Source organism: Takifugu rubripes, chromosome 6 (assembly GCF_901000725.2).
Source record: "Takifugu rubripes chromosome 6, fTakRub1.2, whole genome shotgun sequence".
NCBI classification, from domain to species: domain Eukaryota; kingdom Metazoa; phylum Chordata; class Actinopteri; order Tetraodontiformes; family Tetraodontidae; genus Takifugu; species Takifugu rubripes.
In genome coordinates, this window is record NC_042290.1 from 8,787,516 (window position 1) to 8,809,880 (window position 22,365).

The following is a 22,365-nucleotide window of genomic DNA, read 5'->3' on the forward strand; positions in this document are numbered from 1 at the left end:
GAGTGGGCGGGGCCGCTGCAGGGCTTGAGTCACATGATCCGCGCAGCAGCCTGACCAAATCCAATATGGTGGCCAGCTTGGCAGGTCTACGTTTCTTGTTGATGATATTGTTGCTCTGCTGGACCAGGTACGGCGCCTGCAGCGAGGAAGCCCCACGGGTTCTGGGGCTGCGACTGGAAGACCCGCCGGGCAGGGTGTGCATGACTGATCGGATCATCTCGGCGCCAGTAGGAGCCACGTTCAAGATTCGTCTCATCGGGACTGATCTGAATGGAAGCTGGCCGTGGGTGGCGTTCGCAGGGGCAGCTGGCGGAGCGGCGGGGGCTGTTGGGGATACCCCAGACCCGTGTCTAGAGGAGACCAGACGCAACGAGTCCGTTTTCCAGGTGACGGGGGAGTTCGCCAAGGATGAGCTCTACAGCGGGCTGATAACGGTGCAGGTCAGACAATCGAGCATCTCGGACGGCGAGCAGACCTTCTACCACCTGTGCGTGTCCAGCGGGGGCAGGTGGGCATCTGTGGGCCCGGACAGACTGCGGGTGAACACCGACAGGGGTCTGCCCGCTGACTATATCCCACCGTGGGGTCTGGCCGTCCTGATCGTGTTGTTTCTAACGGTCTGCGGCGTGCTGAGGACGGTGAACCTGAGCCTCCTTTGGCTCGACCCCGTGGAGCTCTACGTCCTCCACAGCTGTGGATCCGAGGAGGAGAAGCGGGTGGCCAAGCGCCTGGAGCCGGTCAGGAGGAGAGGAAACTTCTTGGTGAGTTACCCGGTGAGAGGGAAGTGCTCTCTGTTCTTCTTGATTCCATCGTGTGCTTCCTGCCCACGCCAGGCGTGTTCCCTGCTGTTCCTGTGCGCCGTGGGTCACTCAGTCCTGGGCATCTTCCTCTACCGGGTGCTGAGCTCTGTGGTGTCAGCAGCGTTCACGAGCGGGATCCTGATCTTCCTCCTGGCCGAGCTGGCTCCCCACATCCTGTGCTCAGGTTATGGGTTTCAGATCGCTCCAGCTTTGACCTGGCTGGCCCAGGTTTGCATGGTGCTCACCTGTCCCCTGTCCTGCCCCCTTGGCCTGATCCTGGACCTGGCTCTGAGGAGGGACATCAGCACCTGTGGGATCAGGGAGAGGGCCATGGAGATGATCCGCACCAGCGTCAATGACCCTTACAGGTAAGAAGGAGCGTGCTGGTGGGTTGGAGGTCTCTGAGGTGTCTGAGTGGCGCGTTGTCGTGTTGTGCAGCGAGTTTGTGAAGGAGGAGTTCAGCCGCGGGATGCTGCGGACCAAGACGGTGGAGGACATCCTGACGCCACTGAAGGACTGCTTCATGCTGCCCAGCTCGGCCGTCCTGGACTTCTCCACCATGTCTGAGATCATGCAGAGCGGCTACACCAGGGTGCCCATCTATGAGGAGGAGAGGTGAGACCAAACATTTTCCTCCTTTTAGAAGATTTTGCCGGCTGATTGTGGGAAATTTTGTACCTTTTTGGTATTTTTTTTGGTGCTTTTTACTCCTCTGTGGCTGTTCCACATGTTTTTAAGTGCCTTTTTTGCCATTTTGTAACATTTTTCCCCCACAAAACAACATATGTGTTCAACAAATATGTTGTTTTAGGACTTTTTCTCCACCACTTTTGGGGTCAGGCCATGTTTCTTTGATTTTAACAGAAGGTTGAGCCTAATATGGAGAGCCCTGACAGTGCAACGAACACAGTTGTTGTTGGCTGGAATCTTGTACCGAAACAGACGGGATTGAGCAGAAATCTTGTTCATTTGACGACAGCAGTTCTTTTAACTGGGGGGGGGTCATAAGAAAACTTGATTTTCAATGAGCTGCTGTGTTTGCGTCAGCAGTAGAGGCACGTATGAACAAGAAAAGAGGAAAATGCAGTCCTGAAACAATGTGTGTGTGTTGCAGAAATGTACACACACGCACACACACACACACACACACCCACACACACACACACACACACACACACACACACACACACCAGTCAGTGTGTTTCGAATAGTTTGGCAGGAAAATAAGCTGTTATCGTTTAATCACCCTCTGGTTTCACTTATTGCTTCAGTCATAAATAAAAGGTGGAGACACACACTCACACACGTGCGTGCGTGCGTGCACGCCTCAGTGCCCACTGACCGGGTTATACTGTATATTCAGTGCTCACTTGTGTCCACTTATTAACGCCGCAGGTCCAACATCGTGGAGATCCTCTATGTGAAAGATTTGGCTCTGGTGGACCCAGACGACTGCACCCCCATGACCACCATCACCAAGTTCTACAACCACCCGCTGCACTTTGTCTTCAACGACACAAAGCTGGACGCCATGTTGGAGGAGTTCAAGAAAGGTGCAGCTGCGTCAGAGGCCTTTTTATGGGTTGAACCAGTTCTTTTAAATCCGCTTGTTTTTTATGTAAAGCTTCTTGACAGGAGGCGCCATCCCTCTTTCAGGCTGATGGGCTGTTAAATCAGTGATCGATTAAACTGTTCTGTTCAAACAATAGAAAAGCTCGTTACCACGGTAACTGTCCATGTGGTAACAATTGGAGACGGTCGTGTAGGGATGCAGCTTCCTGGATGATGTTGGAGTTTCATGATGATATTTGGAGGTATTCTCTTCATAAATGAACCTCTGGTCATCTTCTCCTTCTCTCCAGGCAACTCACACATGGCCATCGTCCAGAAGGTGAACAACGAGGGGGAGGGCGATCCTTTCTATGAGGTGCTGGGTCTGGTCACCTTGGAGGACGTCATCGAGGAGATCATCAAAGCTGAGATTCTGGACGAGTCTGACGGCTGCTGTACGTCTCTAGAAATCGAGCGTTGTTCAGGCAACTTGTGTGTTTATTGAATTTTTCCTCCACCTCCTGCAGTGGACAGGAAGGTGAAGCGCCCCCTCACCGCCTTGGAGATCCCTCTGGAGCCTCGAAGCTCCCATGAGGAGTTTTCTCTGTTCAAGCCTCCCGAAGGAGAACCCAAGATTCAGACATCACCGCAGCTCCTGCTGGCTACCCACCGCTTCCTGTCCAGAGGTGTGTGTGTGTGTGTGTGTGTGTCTGTGTGTGTGTCTGTGTGTGTTAAATGAGTCACACTTTAACACCGTGTATAATGATTGTGTTGCTGTCACACAGCAGATTTGACTGTATTCTTGACTGAGGCTGCCATCCTCACATGTCTAATCCTGAGCTGCACTGACCTCTGACCTTTGACCTCCCCCCCCTGATAGAAGTGGAACACTTCAGCCCTCTGCGCGTGTCTGAGAAGGTGCTCTTTCACCTTTTGCGTCACCCCAGTGTCAACCAGGAAGTGCATTTTGACCAAAACAACCGCCTGAGCGCCAGCCACTATCTGTACACGCGGAACCACCCTGTGGACTATTTCATCCTGCTGCTACAGGTTTGCGTTTCTTTTTTTTTTTGTAAATGTGATATTTACACAGTAAATTATTAATGTCCGACAGCTGTGTGTTGTAGTATAAGAAGAAGCATAAACCCTTTTGTTTTGAATTTCTTTAATTTGCCAACTGTCCGTATCTTGAAGCTTGCTAAGTAACTTCACACTTTAATCCCTCGGTGATTAAAATATAACTGTTGAAGCACATATTGTGACCCTGCTGCAAATAAGGGTTCATTCACTACAAGTGTTCCATCATAAAGTACCACACATTACATGAAATGGCGTCATATTTACTTAGGAAGGAAATTGACCTGATACATCTAACACTACAAATCCCAGAATGCACTTAATGCAGCAATGGAAAAAAAAACCAATTCTTCTGACTATCATCAAGAAATAGTGCACTGTTTCGAAGATTTGGGGAATATCATATCTAAATAAACTATATTTTTGTCATCAGGGCCGTGTGGAGGTGGAAATCGGGAAGGAAGGCCTGAAGTTTGAGAATGGAGCATTTACCTACTACGGCGTGTCTGCGCTGACACTGCCCTCTTCTGGTGAGTGTAGGAACTGCAGACACGGCAGGTTTTTCAGATCTGAGTAATATTCAGAGTTTGGTGCTGGAATGGAAGTGGAATATCGTGATTGACGTGGCGAATATAAAAATCATAATTGGCTGAAAGTAGAAAGTCCGAAGACCTGTAAACCAAGAAGTAGAGCACACGATTTTCTAATCAGTTTATGGTGAATTTTGCCTTGCTTGCTCTTAGTTGCACATTATAAACAGCATGAAGCCTTTTGAATTGTTTGTGTCCATTGTTAAGATGTTGACTGGTGTCTCTGTGCCTGTGTTTATAGTGCACCAGTCTCCAGTGTCTAGCCAGCGTCACTCTCCCAGGGATCCCTTCGATTCAGCTGAGGCGACAAGCCCGTCCAGCTACTGTCCCGACTACACCGTCCGAGCGCTCACCGACCTGCAGATCATACGGGTGCGTTGGCATCAAATGTGGCATCAACAATGGTTTTATTTTCTCCACGAATGCTGAAAGTTTTCTCGCCTGGATTGAAAGCGTCTCTAACTGGTCACTTCCTGTTTGAATGGCAGGTTACGCGTCTGCAGTATCTGAACGCTCTCATGGCATCCCGGGTTGGTCAGAGTCCAGATCCTCCTGAGATTAAAATCCTCCCCAACAGTCAGACCAAACTCCTCAACGACAAAAACACCACACAAGGTAGCTCTGCTCCCCACGCCGTCTGACCTCAGGGCTCCGCCGCCCCCACTCCTCACTAATGACACCAAAAAAACCCTCCTTAAGACTTTGTACTGTTTTTGATACCTGTTTTTCCATGTTTGTCTCCAGCCGAACTAAAATAATCTTCTCTTTCTCTTTCTTTTCCCTCCTTGCGTGCCTTCCGTGCCCAGAGTTCCCTGTAAACTTTTCATTCTTTGATTCCATTGAGAACTACTGCTAGTCTGTTTTGCATGGCGTGCAGCGCACTCACACCCACACGCACGGGGAACGACCCCCACACACGCACTCGTCTGTGAATAACGCTCCCCCCTCCGTCCTCCTCCGACGGCGACCGCTTTCAGCCTTGTAAAATCTGTGTGGGTGCGTCTTGAATCTTGAATCGGAGCGTGTGAAGGTGTGTTTGTGTGGCACTTCTGACTCTTGCCCTCGTTGTCTGTGACACCCTCCATCTTCCAGACTGTTGATTCCGCTCTTAAACTCTCCCTCGGAGATTTCGTCCTCCACTAAATATCCTGGACAAAAATAGACAAGATGGCACAAAAGTGATGGAAGAAGCACAGTTGGCTCTGCAAACCTCAGTTCCAGCACTAATATCAGGAATTTAATTACTGATCCCAGCTGTTTTCATCAGGATTAGATTCTTTTTTCATACAATAAATTGGATTTTAAATGCTTTTACATGTCAGGGGAATTTTGTATGTATTTTAATTACTTCTGGAGCAGAAACCTTTTATTCCTGCAGGGTTTGGATGAAGTCCTGAGACTTCAGAAACTACTGGAGTTGAGTTTTTAAAATGAGAAAACGCTTGATTTTCTCGTGCTGGGCGATAGAGAAATGCAGATAAATCAAGTTCCACTCTTCAAAGTGCGTCAGAAACCGTCCTAATGGTGGTTCTTTCTCTCTTCTGTGCCGTCTTTTTTTGCTCATTTCCCGTCGTTTGTCTTGTGGATCCCGCTGTGCCGTGGTGACATCATCATCTCTCCTCTCATTGGTCGGGTTCCACAGGTGGCAGTAGAGCCCAGGAGAGCTCCACAGAAGAGGAGGCTCATGGGTAGCACAGGTCCGCCTCCCCGCTGTGACAAAAACCCCGTAGGGATCATAGTTTCTCTCTGAATGCTGAATCATCCGAGGCTGGAACGTTGTTTTCGGACAAGACTGGAGTGAGCGTGATTTCATTGGCCTCTAATGTAGATCTCCTCTTCTGTTCTCATCTCCCATTCCTCTCTGCTGTCGTCGAGATTATTTTATGTTGTTTTATACACTTTGAAATATATATATATATATATTTATGTATATACATTATAAATTAATATTATTTTGATTTGGCAGTGCCTTTCTTCCAAGTTCAGCCTTTTTGTACTAAATTCTGCATTTCCTCTCTTCACGGTCGTCTGTGTGCCAAAGTTGTGTGTCTGCACACACACACACACACACGCACGCGTGTGCACGTATCCGTCCATTTCACGCATGAATCAGACTGACGAGTTAGCTCATTGATAGCCGGTGGAAATGTGGACGCTGATGCTGCTGTGAAACCGTCCCCTCGGCTTCAGATTCTGACGGTTTGTTGCGTAATTCAGTATTCGACCAAAGCAGGATTGATAGTGTTTCTTTCCTAAATTGATTTATAAACCTCAAGTGAACTTAAACAAGACAGAAATGATGATGATGGTGAGTGATTTTGAGTGAAACTGCACAGATGTTCTCTGCCTGCACATTTAGGCAGGTCGCATGTTTGGGGATTCCTTTTAGGCCCCCAGGTTCTCAGGTCAGGTGAGGAAGGGGCCCAGATCATTCTTCTATAGTCTTTCAGGCTTCAGCAGCCAGCAGGTGACCTACGTATGAGCTGGCGCATCGCTTTGCAGAAAAGTCAGGCTTTTCTTGTACGACGTCACCACTGTGTGAGGAAGGCGTCGCCTAGGAACTGGCAGCCAGTCTGGGAACTACGCCTGATAATTGTGCAGGCAGAGTGTGTGCAGGAATACTGCAGTGGCTAAAACAGGTCTTCCTTCATAAACCAGTTGGTGTCAAACACACGGACGTTTCCCGATTTTCAATTCAGAACCAGACTTTTTAGGAGACTGCAGGAATAAAAAGAGCCCCGCGTTTGAGGTTTGAGAACATTGCTCACCTAAATTGGCAGTGTTTGAATTTCTGGATTTTTGTTTTTCGCCCAAATTCCCCATGATTTGTGATTGATTTAAAAAAAAAAAAAAAAATCAAATAAACAGGAGGAATAATGCGTTTGTTTGGGACTGTGGGATTTATTTAATACTGAGTGGATGCAGACACATTCGCAATGTCTCATCAGTCCAGCAGGGGGCGACATGACTACTGGTTAGAGTTTAATTGTACTTTAACCTTTTTTTTTCTCAAGCCGCTAGTTACCAGTTAACATTCCCTTCACATGGTCACACCTGCTTACTTTTGCGGGTGCCACAATTTAGAGTTAATTTGTACATACTGGTAATTACAAACCTTTGTGTACGTGTTTCAGTTGTGTTAGGTTAGCCTCCGGTCTTCACATGACTTCACTGTTTGTTCCCAGGAATAACTTAAAAGATCTATAAGCCTCATTGTCACCGTTGGATGTGTGAGTGTAAACATGTGGGAATACCTTGAAATGACACCCTGTGATGGCGCGGCGTCTCCCTCGGTGTTGGCAGGATCAAATTACTCCTCGAAAAGAATTTTTCAGGTCAATTTTAAGGCAATACTCACACGTGCACGTGGACTGGGAAGTGCTCGTCCAGTCAGCAAATAAACTTTAAAAGTCCTGAACTGCATCATGTTAGCTTTGGTCTTCCGTGTGTCTGTATTCGATTCCCTCTTTATTCCTTTGATTCTGAGTAGAGTTTGTAGCTGTTTACTTCTGTTTTACCTGCATTTTCATGGACGGAAGCCTGAATGGAAAAAAATAATCATCACTTTGTCCCCCTTTGGTAGAGAAGTGTGTGTAAATATCTGATTCTTTGATAGAACGTCACTTCAGGACGTAGTTTGTAGGCGATCAAGCTCAGATTTCAGGTACAAAGCTGTTACCACATGTGTTCAACCAGACCTGTTTAAACATTTCCTTTTTGTCTAGGTTGCATTTGTATAGAATTCTACATTTGATTTTATTGTTTTTTTGAGAATGCCGCCAGATTTGGGTGCATTGGAACTTGTTGCATTTAACACTTTCAGTAATTAGATTTCTTAGGAAATAAACTCAATCTTGTTCTAAAAGTGTTATTTTGTGTCCCCCCCCCACCACACACGCACACACACACGCACACACACACACGCACGCACACACACACACACACCCCCCTCGTTTATATTTGGGGTTGTGCTTCCATATCACACCACCAGATGGCGCCATAGTCCATTATTTTTTTCATGCACGATTATTCTGTACAAGAATGTTTAGTTTGTATCATCTTCCTTGCATATTTATTTGTCCTTAATGACTTCCTGGGTGGTTAGGTAAAAGGGGACATGTGAGTTTGTTGTAAAACCAAATCAGTATCGGTTAAGAGTACAGCCCTGGTTTTTCTTTAGCTTTGTTGATTTGTTTTATGGCAGGTTTTAATGAATTCACGACCGAATAATTTATAGGTTTGTTCACATTTTTGTGATAATACCAATAATCAAATGGTTGTGCACATATAATGAGAAGTGTTGACTAATTTAAAGGGTTGAAATTGTTTTTTTTTAACCTGAACTAAATACAAACTAATGCCAATGTGACCCTTATTGTAAAGTTAAAAAAAAACAACCTTAATTTAAGAATAATAAAAAGTGTTATTCATGGTATTTGTCTTTCAGTGATGAATGAATATTAATATCATCCAAGTGTTTCATGATGTGTGTAAACCAGAAGAATAAATGATTTGTTGACATTTTAGCTCTGCAGTGATATCCCCCTGTGACATGTGACCTAAATATCAGTTCACTATTAAGTCGGCCAATCGGGGACGCGTGTTTGGACGCTGCTGTCCTCTCATTGGTTCGGCTTAAGTGTGTTTCCATGTTGAGGTGTTTTTTTTTCCTGTTTCTGGACTGATTGTGTGCTGAGCTCCGCAGTGCACGGCTGCCTCCAGCGGCTAACGGAGGGATCTTTAATGAGGAGAACAGAGTCTGAAGAGGTCAAGAGCTGAAGAAGAGGAGCCGGACGGGAAAGAGACCAGGACGCGGAGACGGCGTCTGTCCTCGCTGCTGCCTGGACAACAACACGCGTGTGCTGCACGTGGCGGCCGGTCGAGGCGGGTTGCTGCAGCGGGGAGCCGGGGCAAGAATTCAGGTGTTGCAGTCGAGCCTTTGAGGTCGATGACATCACACGCGTCTGTCACCCCCCTCCTCGACGCTTGCTCCGTCAGTAAATAACGACACTGACATGAGTCAGAGGGCCGAATGTGGAGGGTGTGCGGAGCATCTGCAGCATACGTTCGCAGCACATGGCAACAGAAGCTAAATATAGCCGCAGCACAGCAGGATCATGCTTCCTATTGCTGACGCCGGATCCTTCCCAGTCAGGCTCCCTGTTTTCTCCTGCTTTCCTCTCATTCCTCTCCCTCCTGCCACAGTTGGATCCATCCAGCTTGGGAAGCTCGACAGCCCGACTCGGCATTCCTGATCCTTTCAGAGTCAGTCACACAGGCTCTAGCAGGCTTCTGATGTTTTCATGCATTTGTTTCTTCTTTAGCATGACGGCTCTCTCGCACACACACACACACACACTCGCACACGTGCGCATGCGAGGGGTCATTGGGGTCAGTTGGGACTGATTACTGCAGGACAGTAGTGGAGTTTGTGGCATAATCCTGCTTCATTTAGCACATCGGCCGGTCAAATATTATATCGCTCACATGGCTGTGGTGGACTCACGCTGGCCCGGAGCTGACAGAAAGGCATGATGGGAAGTCAGCAAGCGTTCCAGGATGAATGCTTAGTACCGTGTTTGCTGTGTAAACGCAGTGCAGTAAATGTCCAAATGTCTGCAACAGATCTTTATTTCAGGCATTTGCATCGATGATCGCCCCACAATCCCAAACATCTTTGTTTCATGAAGATGACAAAGTCAGAGCAGCTCTCTCGTCCCCTGAGTGAAGCAGAGCAGCGCTCAGATAAACACCACTAACATCTACATGCTAATCCATCCATGCATGATTTGAATATTTCCAGTTGTTGAACCAAAATAGACTTGTGTTACACATTTGGGGGGAAAAGGAGAATACCAACAGCAAAACATATAGCAGATGAGATGCAGCAGCTACAACAGGATGTTATTAATCTTTTTGCTTTAGCCAGCATGCTAACAGCTGCTAATTACCCCTCCTTTATCCATTAGGTTATTAATTTATTACTACATAAAAATCTAAATATTATTCTCCGGTGGAGAAACGTGTGGAATCCAGATGGAACCTACATTCCATCAATACTGTGCAAAATCCGAGTCTGATCCGATTTCACGCCATTTTCATTCCCGCTGGAAAACAGCGTGAATGACTTGTTCTGTTTAGCTGCAGCAGCGAGCTGTCGCCCCTCATTAAAGCGTTCCGGAGCTGACATCTCACCTCGGGGCCGGTGGAGCGAAGCTGCCCCGCGTTATGATATTACACACTGTGCATCTGCTTAGACGTGCACGCGGGGCCTCATTAGTGGAAGCACTCCTCGAAGGTCCCCCCAGGATCAGCCGTGCCAAAATATCTCTTTTAAAGCTGAACCAACTGGAACCTATTTTCATTTTGATGATTTCAAAAGGTCTTTCGTGGATAAGAAGCTGCAGAGGAACTTTGTGTTCAGCACAAATGTTTATTCCAGACCCTCCTCCTTTCCTGTGAGATGGAGGGGAACCCAGATTAATGGAGGTCACGGAGACGTCATGGAGGATGAGTCAAAGCTGTGGACATTTATTCTGCACGACTCTGTCATCTTCTCCGGTGTCTCATCAAAGATCTGCAAACTCACCTGAGGTGGAAGTGGCTCATTTAGATTCAGTAAAAACGGTATATACCACTAGAGATATATAACTGTATATACCACTAGAGATATATAACTGTATATACCACTAGATATATATAACTGTATATACCACTAGATATATAACTGTATATACCACTAGATATATATAACTGTATATACCACTAGATATATATAACTGTATATACCACTAAATATATAACTGTATATACCACTAGATATATATAACTGTATATACCACTAGATATATATAACTGTATATACCACTAGATAGATAGATAGATAGATAGATAGATAGATAGATAGATAGATAAATTAATTTTTGGGGAGGTGGGGGGTGCTGAAAGACCTCCCAAAGCTCTCAAGGATCCAACTTTTCTTATAACAATCTAATAAAAAAGAGTGATAAATGATTGATATGGCGGACGCCTGACACTAGAGGGAAATACAATGATGGTGAGAAGCAGAACGTCTCGTCCAGGTGTTGAAATCCAGTCCTCCAGGGCCGCGATCCGACCGTGTTTTCGGTCTGACCAGGTGGAAAACGGCCCTAAAAACGGCCAACCTGGTCAGACCGAAAACACGGTCGGATCGCGGCCCTGGAGGACTGGATTTCAACACCTGGACGAGACCTCTATGAAGACATCTCGTGGTGAGGTTGAAGATGGAATCTTACTTTACTAAAAAAAAAAATAAAACTACAGTGAAGAATTAGCTGCGGAAGGACACAGAAGCTCTCTCTGTAATCAGTAATCAGTCGGTCCCTTCGGGGCTGTTGACTCTGAAAGGACTCATTCTAAGATGATAATAAAGAATCTAAATAAAATGATGAACACTGTTCATTAAGAGAAACTCCACAGTGGGGACTCTCACGGCTGTGGGATTCAATATAACTCGCCCAGATTAAAAAATGATGTCAAACTGGTCCAAACTGGGCAAAAGTTACTGTTTTGAAACGCGACGGCTGGATCAGATTCCCATCATGAGAGGACCGGAGGCAGCGTTTTCCCCTGGTGTGGCAGACGCGTGACCTCTTTAGCGAGCTGGGAGTTTTAAAAATATAGTATTGTTTGGTCAACGGGTTTGAATTTGTTCCTAATTCTGAAAGGAAGTGCAGAAACAGGAGGATGCTGCGTTTCAGTCAGGAGTCAGGAGCTGCTCAGCTGAGCTGTGGGCGGCCACACTCACCTCATTGTCCCCTAAATGAGAAGGTTTTTATGGGTTTGTGCTGGGGATTCACGGCCCAAACATCCACCAGAACAATGAGCACAATGTCTGCATGCAGTTAAGGTAATAGAGTGACAATAACGTGGTAATAACAGGATAATATCAAATGAATGTGGTAGAAATAGAAACCCACTCAACCGTGATGTTAAATGATTTAACTGCTGCAGAGGAGGATATTAAAAGACCCGATTAGTTTGGTTAATCCTCTCTATCTCAGCTCCAGATGTTGATTTAGCTCTTAAACCTGCTGCGCTAAGGTTGCTAAAATCTTCTCAACCTTGGCAGCTTTGCCGGGCTGCACTGGTCCTCGGTCGGATGGGAATTGGGCAAGAAGAAGCATCGACCACGCTGGGAAAAACAAACATGTGCAGGCAGCACGATGACACAAGGTGAGATTCTATTGGACAAACAGAAACAGGAGAGCATAAGAACATCACAGAGTTCAAACTGGAGGCCCCAAATCAAAAATGTGGGTTTAAAAACTGCATTTCTTTGGTCAAGAAGAGCATTTCCCACTCTGAGCTTGACTTGATTCAACTTCCTGGGGACGACCGGTTAAATCTCCATTTTTTTTTAATTTTTTTTTTTAAAGCACATTTTTGCTGAAACGTGTCGGGAATAAATGAAAAGCAGCTGGGCGGAAACCGGAGGGTTTTCAAAATAAAAGCACATCCCTATTCCTCATTTTGGATTTTGATCGTTGCACAATCGCCCGAGGGACCGTCGCCTCCCCGGTGTCTCCCTGCACTCGACGCACGGTTGAGGAAGGACGAGGTGGGAATCTCCAGTCTTGTATCATAATAACCCAGCCACATCCCACCTGGGGCTTCCTGCCAGGACCGTTGCTGTACCTGCCTGCTCCGGGCCACACGTGAGCACAGTCGCACCGCTGCCCCCCTGATCCGATCCGGCCGGGAGGCCCCAACGCAGCTGACTCCTTGACCAGGAATGTCGTCTGCGGAGGCCTCCCGCATTAAAATAGCCAGCGCGCCCTGTCAGCACATGCATGGGTGCCCAACAGCTGCCGCACTGGGACAGCTACTGAGCAGGAGTGCTCATGGGAAACCGGGAGGAAACAGTCCAGCCGGGAAGGAGAAAAAGACTCAATCCCCCCCCCCCACACACTTCTGGTTCCTCACACAGGAAACAAGTTCAGCTCTGTGCGCCGCCACAAAATGTGTTTGTCTCAGAAGCGCACTGGAGGATGAGGTTAGGGTCTGGACGGCCACCGCGACTAAACGGCGCGTCGATTCGATTTGGAGTCATGAACAAGCTCTTGTTGCGTGCGGCCGCATCCCGCACATGCAGGCGGTGTCAGCTGACATCGCCGCCCTCGCTTCCGACTCCAGCGGCGGCCTCGGGGCCCCTCCAGCTGCGTTTCGCCCCCATTTGGGGTCTGTTCAAAGGTCCCTTGAAGTGAACGAGCACTAATCCCGCTTTGGAGGATTTCTGCCACAGTTTTAGCCCGATAATGAGGGAGAATCTGGGCCTTAAAGTCAACTCATGAATCTGCGAGATCAAAAGGGTTAAAAAAAATAAATATAGAGCCACAAAATGAATACTGATTCAAAGTTGCTTTAATATACTTTCGCTCTGGGGGAACCAAAATAAAAAAAAAATATCTTGAGGTTTGAGTCACAACTTTGTTTTAAGAAATGATCTTTTTTCTCTCTCTCCATTTTTAGGGATTAAATTCCTTTACACAATACATATTCATTTATAAGTATTTGAAAATATGATTTGCTGGTTTATTCAGTAATATTTGTTTTTCCTATAAGTAGAATCTCATCTTGATAAAGTCCTCTTTTTGAAAACAGAACATAAAAACATCCATCAGTGTGTTTCTGTCCAGGGCCTTCGCACGTTGTTAGTTGGGTCAGAAAGTAGTCTGTCCGGTTCTGACCACGACAAAGAGGCTGATGGGAAAACTGCAGAGCGGCGGCGGGGGGGTGGTGGTGGTGGGGCTTGTTGTCGGAGAGGCCCCCCCACCGGTATCGGACGCAGCGCTCCTGTGTGAATGTCAGATATTTGGACCCTCACAGAGGCATGTGGAGCAAATGCACTTTAAAAAGTCCCACATGTGTCCCCGCTGTCCCACGTGGAATGGCGGTGGTGGCGGCGTTGGGGGGGGGGGACACTAGACCGTCTCCCCACGTGTTGGCTTTTCCCAGCTGTCACCCTGCAGCACCAGAGATGCTCCGCTCTCACCGTCCGGGTCTGGCGTGACGGCGCCCGGCTGAGCGGCGCGACCACCTGCGACGTCCCCCTGACATGTTCGGGGGGGGGGGGACATTTCAACGGCTGTCCTCTTTGACGCGTCTTCGTCTGCTGACAAATCCGGCGTCTTTACGGTCCCCCTCCAGCTGCCTGGATCCCACAAACTGTCCACTGAGGAGAGACCTGGACTGGAACAGGAATATGGATGCTACTTCTCTCCTTAACCCAAACAAGGAAAACTTCTTATTCACTTTTGACTCCTCACCCGTTAATATAACCTATGATGCAAACACAAAAGCATTCGTTGGCCTTGTTTCTTATTAGAAAACCAATCCGTTAGGTCTTTCTCCCCCCTCTTTTAAGTACAATAACCTTTTTTTTTGTCAGCCAACGAATCTAATTTACACATTAATCCACTTTTTTTTTTTTTTCTTCCCACTTGCAGAGATTCACACAACCACTTCAACCCTCAACCCTACGGACTTTAGGATAATACACCATGATTTCCCTGAACACGTACTCTTTTTTTGTTTTTTTAACGCCACGATACTTTAGAAGGCTATTACAGCACGATTTGTCATGCACTTTATCTTGTATTTTCAAAATATCCCTATGCTTTAGCTCTGCCGTGGAACTGCTCTAACAGCGGTCAGGAGTGCTGGTCTCAGTCGTCATCCACGTCATCTCCATCGGACTCGTCTCTCCTCTCGTACATCTTATCCCTCTGCCTCTCCTGGATCTCCTTCATCTCCTCGGCGTATCTGCAGAAAGCTCCGCCGAATTTGCTCCAGGCTTTGAAGGGGATGGTGATAGAGTTCCTGTAGCTGGGCTTCACCTCGCTCACACGCAGGAACACCCCGTATTTGTTGGACCCCACGTCGAAAAAGAAGCGCTTGGAGTCGACCATGATGGAGGTGCCCTCGGGAAGCTCGCTGTAGCCCCCGGCGGCCATGCCTCCGCTCAGCTCATCGTCGTCTCCTCCGTAATCATCTATTAGCTTGGCAAGGGCGTCTCTAAACTCTATTAACCCTTGGGCCGGAAGAGCTATGGTTTGGCCGGACAGCATGCCGCCCACGGGGCCCCCAACTCCGAAGCCAGGTCCACGGTTAACGGTCTGTCGGATCCGCAGGAATCTTCCCCGCTGGTTCTCCTTCAAGTCCAGATAGTATTTGCGGTTCTCCCGAACGAGGAACTCGCTTTTGAGCGCTCGCCTCGGCCCGCCGTCCTCTCCCGCACTGGCCTGTGCTATCTGTTCCGGACTGCTAGGCCCCAGCTGGGCGTAGTGCTCGATGAAATCCCCGAGGTAGTCGCGGAACTCCGCCGCGACCGACAAGGAAAGCGTCAGGCGACTTTTGGAGCCCCCGGCCCCGACCTCTGCGATCTTGATGAATCTGCCCTTGCTATTCTGCTTGACGTCCAGGTAGAAGCGCTTGTTCTGAATGTCCAAGCGCTTGGACGCCAGCTCCTGGGTCTCCTGGTCCCTCTGGAAGCCACCTCCACCGCCTCCCCCACGCTCACTCCCGCTGTCTCCATCCGCCATCTTCAGCTCCACCATTCGGCTTCTGCCCCTCTCTCCTGCGTAGCTGCTTGCTACGTGCACTCCTCCAGCGCGCTCCCTCAACGCTCATCATTGTTGCGCTCGAGCGTATGTGTCGTGATTGGTCCACCCACGTGTCGGACTCGCGTGTTGACGCGGATGCAGCTCTCTCATTGGTCAATCGACCTGCCCGTCAGGGAGACGTCGCAAATCTCTCTTCAGCCATTGGTCGAGCCAGGCGTTGCGTTCACATACCTCTTGTTTTTCTCGTTTTTATAAGTATTAAAATATACAAATTATGTATTAAAGTCGAATTTTTTTGTTTTCCTTCTTCAATATTATTTAGTTTATCACAATATTGGCTTGCCAATTATGTGAAATAAAGACAATAAAGGGAAAGTAAAGGTCACAGCAGTTGGAAAATGAATTATTATATACAGGTAGAATTCTTAAATTGCTGATAGCCTGATACAAATTTTTAAAAATTACTGGAATATCAACGTTTATTGCATTTAAACATTTTTATGAAAGATGGGGTACATTAAACCGGAATGTTGTACTACATTTTTCCACCTGCAGGTGGCAGCAGAGTAAGTATTTCTTGTCTCAATTTGGCGTTTATTATACAGAATATAAACTTCAGTATCTATATGCAAAGGCTGAAGTTTTGTTTTCTATGGGAGCCCAGTGTTAGCAGTGAGTAGGTACAACTAATGTATACTTCTTTTTTATAGCTCTTTCTTTCACTGTGAAATTCCGACATTGAGTCTTCCAAATTATTTGTTTTTAATGGCATTTACAGTATGTACTCCATAATGTGCTACAGTATTTATTATTTATGAAAAGCAGAACTAAACAAAAAAGTAAGATTGTTAATACTATTTTAAATCACCTGCACTGGGTGGTATTCAATTTATTAAGCTTAAACTTAAAGGACCCCCCGAATTCTTGACAGAATTGAGTTTGTGGATGGGGGTGTCCATTTGGATGGGTGCTCTTTATCACTTTCATTTCTGCATTATTGTTGCCGATGGTAACAGAGGAGTCACAATGACGTCAGGTGCTTAAAATATCAGGTGAGATACACATTTTCATTTTCCCCTTGTGGTTCAAATGTCCACATCCATTTTGATTAAGGTCTTATCTATATATTATATGTATAATAATATAATAGATTTGTACATTCAAGGTGCTGAATGTACAAATCTATTTTATGTAGAGAACGCTGACTAAGGTAAGCATCACAATACGTAGACCACCTTGATATGTTTTCATGAAGGATTTATTTTCACAGTCTGATTTCCCAGTGACACATAAACAAAAATGGAATAAAACACTTAATTGATTGAAGTTTAAATAAATTCAATACATTAAATCTCAAATATTGCACAGCACCCTGTTAGAGTCATGTTTCAAGCATACAGGAGATGATAGATATGGACGCGCAAGCTCGTCAGTAATACTGTGGGTAGGTTGGGTAGGAGCCCATCAGTGGCGTGGTTGCTGGGGGCAGCACGACTCCGGGGATGCTGCTGTACTGGTAATATGAGTCTAGAGCCAGAGTGGGCACGCTGGGCAGGGCTGGGCTGTACTGCAGGCTGTGTGGGTGGATGAAGGAGGCAGCAGCTGAGCCCTCAGGTGCAGTGACTGCTGCTGCAGGGGTGAACCTGGGGTAGGGCCCCGGTCTGTAGGCCTGCAGCTCGGGGTAATGCAGGAGCTGAGGGACGGCGTTGGCCTGACAGGCATGAGCCAGCGCGTCCTGCATCGTCCTCTTCAGCTTCATCCTCCTGTTCTGGAACCAGTTTCTGATCTGAAAGGTTGATAAAAATCCATGACGCTACATTTCCAAACAGGACGTGAACATTCTTTTTTGGACTAAAAGATAATGAAGCAAATAAATGCTCAGATTTTTACCTGTTTGTCTGACAGATTGAGCTTCTTGCACAGCTCGGCCTTGTCTTGCGTTCCCAGATAGGCGTTTCTCTTGAAGGCCCTCTCCATGCTGCAGATCTGCTCCGCTGTGAAGGCCGTGCGGGGCCTCCTCCCTGACGGAGGCGACGGCGGCGGGGAGGCCGTGCTGCTCTCTGCGGGGGCCGAGGGCGAGAGCGAGTGATCTCCTTCGCTCTCATAGCCGGAGGTCTCCTCCTCTGTCCCACTGCCAAAGCCGACCTCTGTGGCGTCTGAAAGACACAAACACACAACTGTTACCTTCCAAACTCCAGCACAACCAAAGCCGTAATTAGTTATTATCTAATATCACACTCGGAAAAAGGCTCCATATTGTTGCAACGCCAGTAAAATGAAAATAACAATGAGATTTAGGTATTTAAAGTGGAAATGTCCTCATTTAGTATTTTATCCACATTATTAATCTCTGTTGCTCCAACCAAAGTAAGAATACAGGCATTTATATCCGCTAAATGTTTTTACATCTACGGTAAAACTATCTTTAATTGACTGTGTGTTGCAGATATTCTGCCTGGACTTACCCTGATTATTGTGGGAGATTTGGTGCTGGCTTAAAGTTTTCAGGGCCTGATTCCTGTTTTCTTCAGGTAATTTTCCAGATTTCTGCCTGCAGTAAAAACCAGGTAGACTCTCCGAATGCGTCCCACAGGCGACAGGTCCGGGCAGGGTGTCTTTTCCAGCAGACTGGCTGCTCTGTGCCATCCACTCGATAGAAAAATGTCCTCTCATGGCTGCAGGAAAGTATCCGTTCGTCCAAATCTGTAGGAGCGAAAAGCTGAGTGCCAACAGGTTTGAGAAGCTGGTGAAGTCCTGAGTCTCCTCTGAGGACAGCTTGGCTGTATTTATGCGAGCTCCCCCCCCCACCATCTCAGGCTCCCTCAGCCCAGAGATCAAAGCGCACATCCTCCCTTCCCTCCCATCCTCCCCTCCCTCAGTTTTCACAACTAGAGTAATTAAGACGTCTCATTCAGTCTCAATGAGGCTGTTACAACAAGGCTCCAGTGAGTCTGGGAAGGATCCCAACACCTCCTCCTCCTCCTCCTTCCTGCCTCAAAAAGATAATCCACACACCTCATCCCAGCGTATCTTCACCTCAACATCAGCGCCTGAAATAAATGCAAATGTCAGTGTTTTACAGGGAGCGTCGGGTCCAAAGTCCACAAACCAAAGGAGAAAAGTCCATAGAAATAGACGATTAATCCCGAAAAGCATTTATTTATTTCTATTTATTAAGATGTCACATTTGTAAAATGAAAATTATTGTATACTCACAGAAAGATCCATCGTTATGTGTGTGAGTTTTGTGAGTTTTTTACAGTAACTCCTGTTGGTGTAAAGTCTATTTACAATAAATAAAGCGTATATATAAAACCCTCTTGCACTTTCATTACAAATTTAACAATTATACTGTGTAGATTTTAGGCCGGCACTCCTAAATTGCATTGAGGGAAAACGGCAACATGCAGGAATGTTTTTCCCGATGAAGCGAAATCTTTGTTTTCCAACTTTTCTTCAGTCAAACTGACGGTGCTCAAGTCTTTATCATCAAATCAGGCTGTGATTGCTTCAAAAATGTGTCCTCTTCTGCCAAAGCTTGATTCTGAAAGGAGCTTTCAGGGCAATTAGCAATACAATGAGCAGTGAGTGATGGTAATGGCTAATCCGGGATGATCCCCAGATTAAAGGGAAATTGCCTGGAAATATGAAATAGAAGCTTTTCAACGACAAACTCTCATTTCTTTGTTTGATCAAGACGACAATCGAGAGAATCTGCCAAGATGGAAGTGTCACACTAACAAAGTAATGTGTTATTTATGAGAGAAGAAGGAAAAGAATAGATTCTTAAATCTTTTTTTACAGAAATTCATCATAAATTTCTAATGGTGGTCTTGACTTATCAGCCATTGTCAACATCTGCAGCCTGAATAAGTGAAGGCAAGTAAAACAAAAATCTGAATATATGCTTATTATATGTGTTCACCCATCTGTGTTGAATATAAATTAATGACATTCTTCTATTTGTTGAGTTGTTTTATTTGTTAAACTGATTGTAAAGATTTTAGTGTGTTGGCTGGAGACACCGATCGCTGCTCAATAGGGATCGATTTAAGTGAGCGATAACGACCTACAGATCCCGCCCCGATCCCGTCGCCTCCTCCCGGACCGAGGACGCGTCGGGACGCTGTTTTGTGTGCCAATGTTGCGCGGCGGCGCAAACACTTTGCGGGATTAAAAGATTAGTCTTGTAAATCAGAAACAGTCCTATTGGTAAGATAATGAGAGCGATCAGACCGTTTAAAGGATCTGGTCACGGGACGTGCACGCCTGTGCGCGCTGACGAGACTTGGAGTAGAAATGAACTAATTTAATAAAAGTGTACTCATTCATGTTCATAATACTGCTGGCACGATATTAACTTGCATTCGCACATTAAAGCCAAGAGAGAATTTCGAGTTAATGGGGGTTGCTCATGGAAACCGGTCCAGGGATTCGTACCGATGACCTTCCGGTCGCAGGCCTCATATTTAAATAAACTGGCGTCATGTCGCCTTGAATAATACTGCTATAAATACTACTGATGTTCATTAAATGCACAAAAATGTCTCATTACAGAAAAACTGGGGAAATAAAATCCTAAAAAATAAAGTGACCATTTTATAAACTCTTTAACCCATGATGGGCATTAAAGAAACAAAATAAGTCATGATTCTAGTGCACAACACGTATTGTTGTCCAAATAAACACTTTCACCAACTACAGATGATTGAATCCAAGTTTGAAGTCAATACAGCTTCACCCCCCCCCCCCACACACACGCACACACACACATTGATCATTGCATTTGATACCAAGACAAGCAGAGACAGAATTTCCAAAAAACAAACAGCAAGAGCACCTCGCTGATACTGCGCTAAAAAGATTTTCTCCCTTCATTTATTCAAAACTTTCCCATCAATCAAACGGGAAATGCCTCCCAGAAGAAGCCGCTTCAATTTAAGCTAATTTAATAAAATGTGATGAATGATTTCGTCGTTATTATGGAGCTGGAACACAGATTAATGACATGTGGCTGCTGCACTTCTGTCTGTCTGTGTGTCTGCCTGCCTGCCTGTCTGCCTGCCTGTCTGTCTGTCTGCCTGCCTGTCTGTGCGCCACATCAAAGAGGTGCATTCTGTGGCAGACGAGGGAGAGCAGAGCGATACTCATCCTGCTTTATACGGCGCACAGACAGCAGGGCAGCGACGGAGGTGACAGAGACAACAAATGATCAAGAGCCCTTTGAACTGCAAACTGGACCAATCAGCCGCCTGTTGTCCCTCTTCTCTTTTCTGACATCGTCATTACAAGAGATGCAGTCAAAGGTCGGAAAACTGTGAGAACGCCATCAGAAGCAGGAGCCGTCCCCTGGTCTCCTGGATTCCGCTGCCGCCTCTTCACACAGGTTCTGGATCTTTTTAGGGACCTTTTTAACGTGTCACAATCTTGACTTGTAAGCTTCATTTTACACGACTGAATTTACAGCACATTTTAAAAATATTTGCTTCACTTCACGCACATCCCAGGGTTCCTTCTCCTTAGGTTTTGGGAGATTGTGGTTATTATGTGTGCTTTTTGATATTTGGGGGATTTAAACTAGCATCATGCATCATTCTAATAGTAATAGAATTTCAGGTCATTTGGGGGCTATAAATGAGTGGAAACGGAGGCATTTCAAGGCTTGTTTTAACACAAGATTAAAAATGATGGTGAAAACAAGTAAACATCTAAAAACAGGCCTCGTCTAAGCAAAACCGCTGGGATATTTACTGTTACCTAGCATATCCCCTCAGGTCAAAGCCCGCAGCACTTTAATTTCAAAAGAAATGTAAATTTTACAATCTTAGAGACATGTCTCCCCCCCCCCACGCCTAGATCCTTTCCCCCCCACCTTGATGAGGGGAGTCGCAGCGCCTGCTCGTCCACCCGGACCAGTCCCGCTGGCCCCATCAAAGCAGCAGGAGCCTTTGATGGGGCTGATAGGGATCAATGGGACAGGGGAAGAGGCCTTAACTGACTGTGTTACAGACGGGGCGGGCAAGTGCTGGAGACAACCGGCACTGGAGATCAATGATTATTGGGTGTCATCAGCACCTTCATCTGCATTGAGGAACCCATTCAGCACCAGCAACCCTTGTGGCTGATAGATCACACGTTTTTTTAAGTCCTCAATTTTTGGTTTTAAAGATTTAGATTATAGAGAAAAATTGTGTTTTGCCTCCATGTTTAAAATCCTGAGCTGGATTCAGAGGAAACGCATGAGCAACCGCTCCTGTTTAAAGATTAGCAGACGTTCTTTAAATGACCCAGAGTGATTTTCAAATCTGCTGTTATAAAAGTTAAGCTGGAGAGACTGAAGCTGCAGCACATTTCTGTGTATCTGTTTTATAAATTTCTCTATTTTAACTGAGTGAGTTAAAAGTCACAGACAGGACGTCTGGGAGACATTGATACACCCAATAGCTTCGTGTTCGGACCAGACTGCCAGATTTTATCTGCTAAAAATACGATAAAGATAACCGTGGAGACCAAAGGAGATATTAGGTGATCTGAGCAGCATCGAGTCGGGACACGTGTCTCCTGCGACCTCCTGCCAGTGTCCAGAGTCGGGGGTTGGAGGTGTGTTTGTGTTCATAACAGAGCTGCAAACAGGCCCATTAGAGATGAAAGAGTCTGAATGGAGCCAATCAAAGACGGACCCAGTGGGAGACCATTACCCCACAGACAGCAGAGGCCATGGCTGGGGCCGGCCCGGATCAA

The 22,365-nt window shown here is 46.3% G+C and overlaps 3 protein-coding genes across 6 annotated transcripts; 1 reads left to right on the forward strand and 2 right to left on the reverse strand.

Annotated features, from left to right (window-relative positions):
• The first annotated feature begins 43 nt into the window (after nt 1–43).
• cnnm3 (cyclin and CBS domain divalent metal cation transport mediator 3) lies at nt 44–5,712 on the forward strand. 2 transcript variants are annotated; one of them, XM_029837044.1, is made up of 11 exons: nt 44–761; nt 834–1,168; nt 1,239–1,415; nt 2,196–2,353; nt 2,663–2,806; nt 2,879–3,037; nt 3,232–3,401; nt 3,862–3,958; nt 4,260–4,390; nt 4,507–4,633; nt 4,825–5,654. In XM_029837044.1, the coding sequence occupies exons 1-11, from the start codon at nt 66–68 to the stop codon at nt 4,872–4,874; spliced, it is 2,244 nt and encodes a 747-aa protein (XP_029692904.1). In that variant the 5' UTR covers nt 44–65; the 3' UTR covers nt 4,875–5,654.
• Nucleotides 5,713–13,405: 7,693 nt separating this feature from the next.
• On the reverse strand, nt 13,406–15,670 carry purbb (purine-rich element binding protein Bb). Its single transcript, XM_003965354.3, has one exon. The coding sequence runs from the start codon at nt 15,616–15,618 to the stop codon at nt 14,728–14,730; it is 891 nt and encodes a 296-aa protein (XP_003965403.2). The 5' UTR covers nt 15,619–15,670; the 3' UTR covers nt 13,406–14,727.
• Nucleotides 15,671–16,866: 1,196 nt separating this feature from the next.
• ved (ventrally expressed dharma/bozozok antagonist) lies at nt 16,867–21,370 on the reverse strand. 3 transcript variants are annotated; one of them, XM_029838141.1, is made up of 5 exons: nt 21,125–21,370; nt 18,640–18,674; nt 18,090–18,327; nt 17,515–17,780; nt 16,867–17,410 (listed from the first exon to the last, which is right to left on the reverse strand). In XM_029838141.1, exons 3-5 carry the CDS (start codon nt 18,295–18,297, stop codon nt 17,054–17,056), a joined length of 831 nt encoding a protein of 276 aa, XP_029694001.1. In that variant the 5' UTR covers nt 18,298–18,327; nt 18,640–18,674; nt 21,125–21,370; the 3' UTR covers nt 16,867–17,053. The 3 variants fall into 3 exon arrangements, with proteins under 3 accessions (XP_029694001.1, XP_029693999.1, XP_029694000.1); XM_029838139.1 differs by having other exon boundaries at nt 18,090–18,674; XM_029838140.1 differs by lacking the exon at nt 21,125–21,370 and having other exon boundaries at nt 18,640–20,363.
• Between the last annotated feature and the right edge of the window lie 995 nt (nt 21,371–22,365).

Excerpts from the sequence above, each read along its gene's own strand:
- cnnm3 (XM_029837044.1), top strand. The coding sequence starts at position 66 with ATGGTGGCCAGCTTGGCAGGTCTACGTTTCTTGTTGATGATATTGTTG. Across the intron at positions 2,807-2,878 it reads GGACGAGTCTGACGGCTGCT|TGGACAGGAAGGTGAAGCGC; the intron begins GTACGTCTCTAG and ends CACCTCCTGCAG. Across the intron at positions 3,959-4,259 it reads GCTGACACTGCCCTCTTCTG|TGCACCAGTCTCCAGTGTCT; the intron begins GTGAGTGTAGGA and ends CTGTGTTTATAG.
- purbb (XM_003965354.3), bottom strand. The coding sequence starts at position 15,618 with ATGGTGGAGCTGAAGATGGCGGATGGAGACAGCGGGAGTGAGCGTGGG.
- ved (XM_029838139.1), bottom strand. The coding sequence starts at position 18,471 with ATGTGCGCTTTGATCTCTGGGCTGAGGGAGCCTGAGATGGTGGGGGGG. Across the intron at positions 17,781-18,089 it reads AATCTCCCACAATAATCAGG|ACGCCACAGAGGTCGGCTTT; the intron begins GTAAGTCCAGGC and ends TGTGTCTTTCAG. Across the intron at positions 17,411-17,514 it reads TCAATCTGTCAGACAAACAG|ATCAGAAACTGGTTCCAGAA; the intron begins GTAAAAATCTGA and ends TCAACCTTTCAG.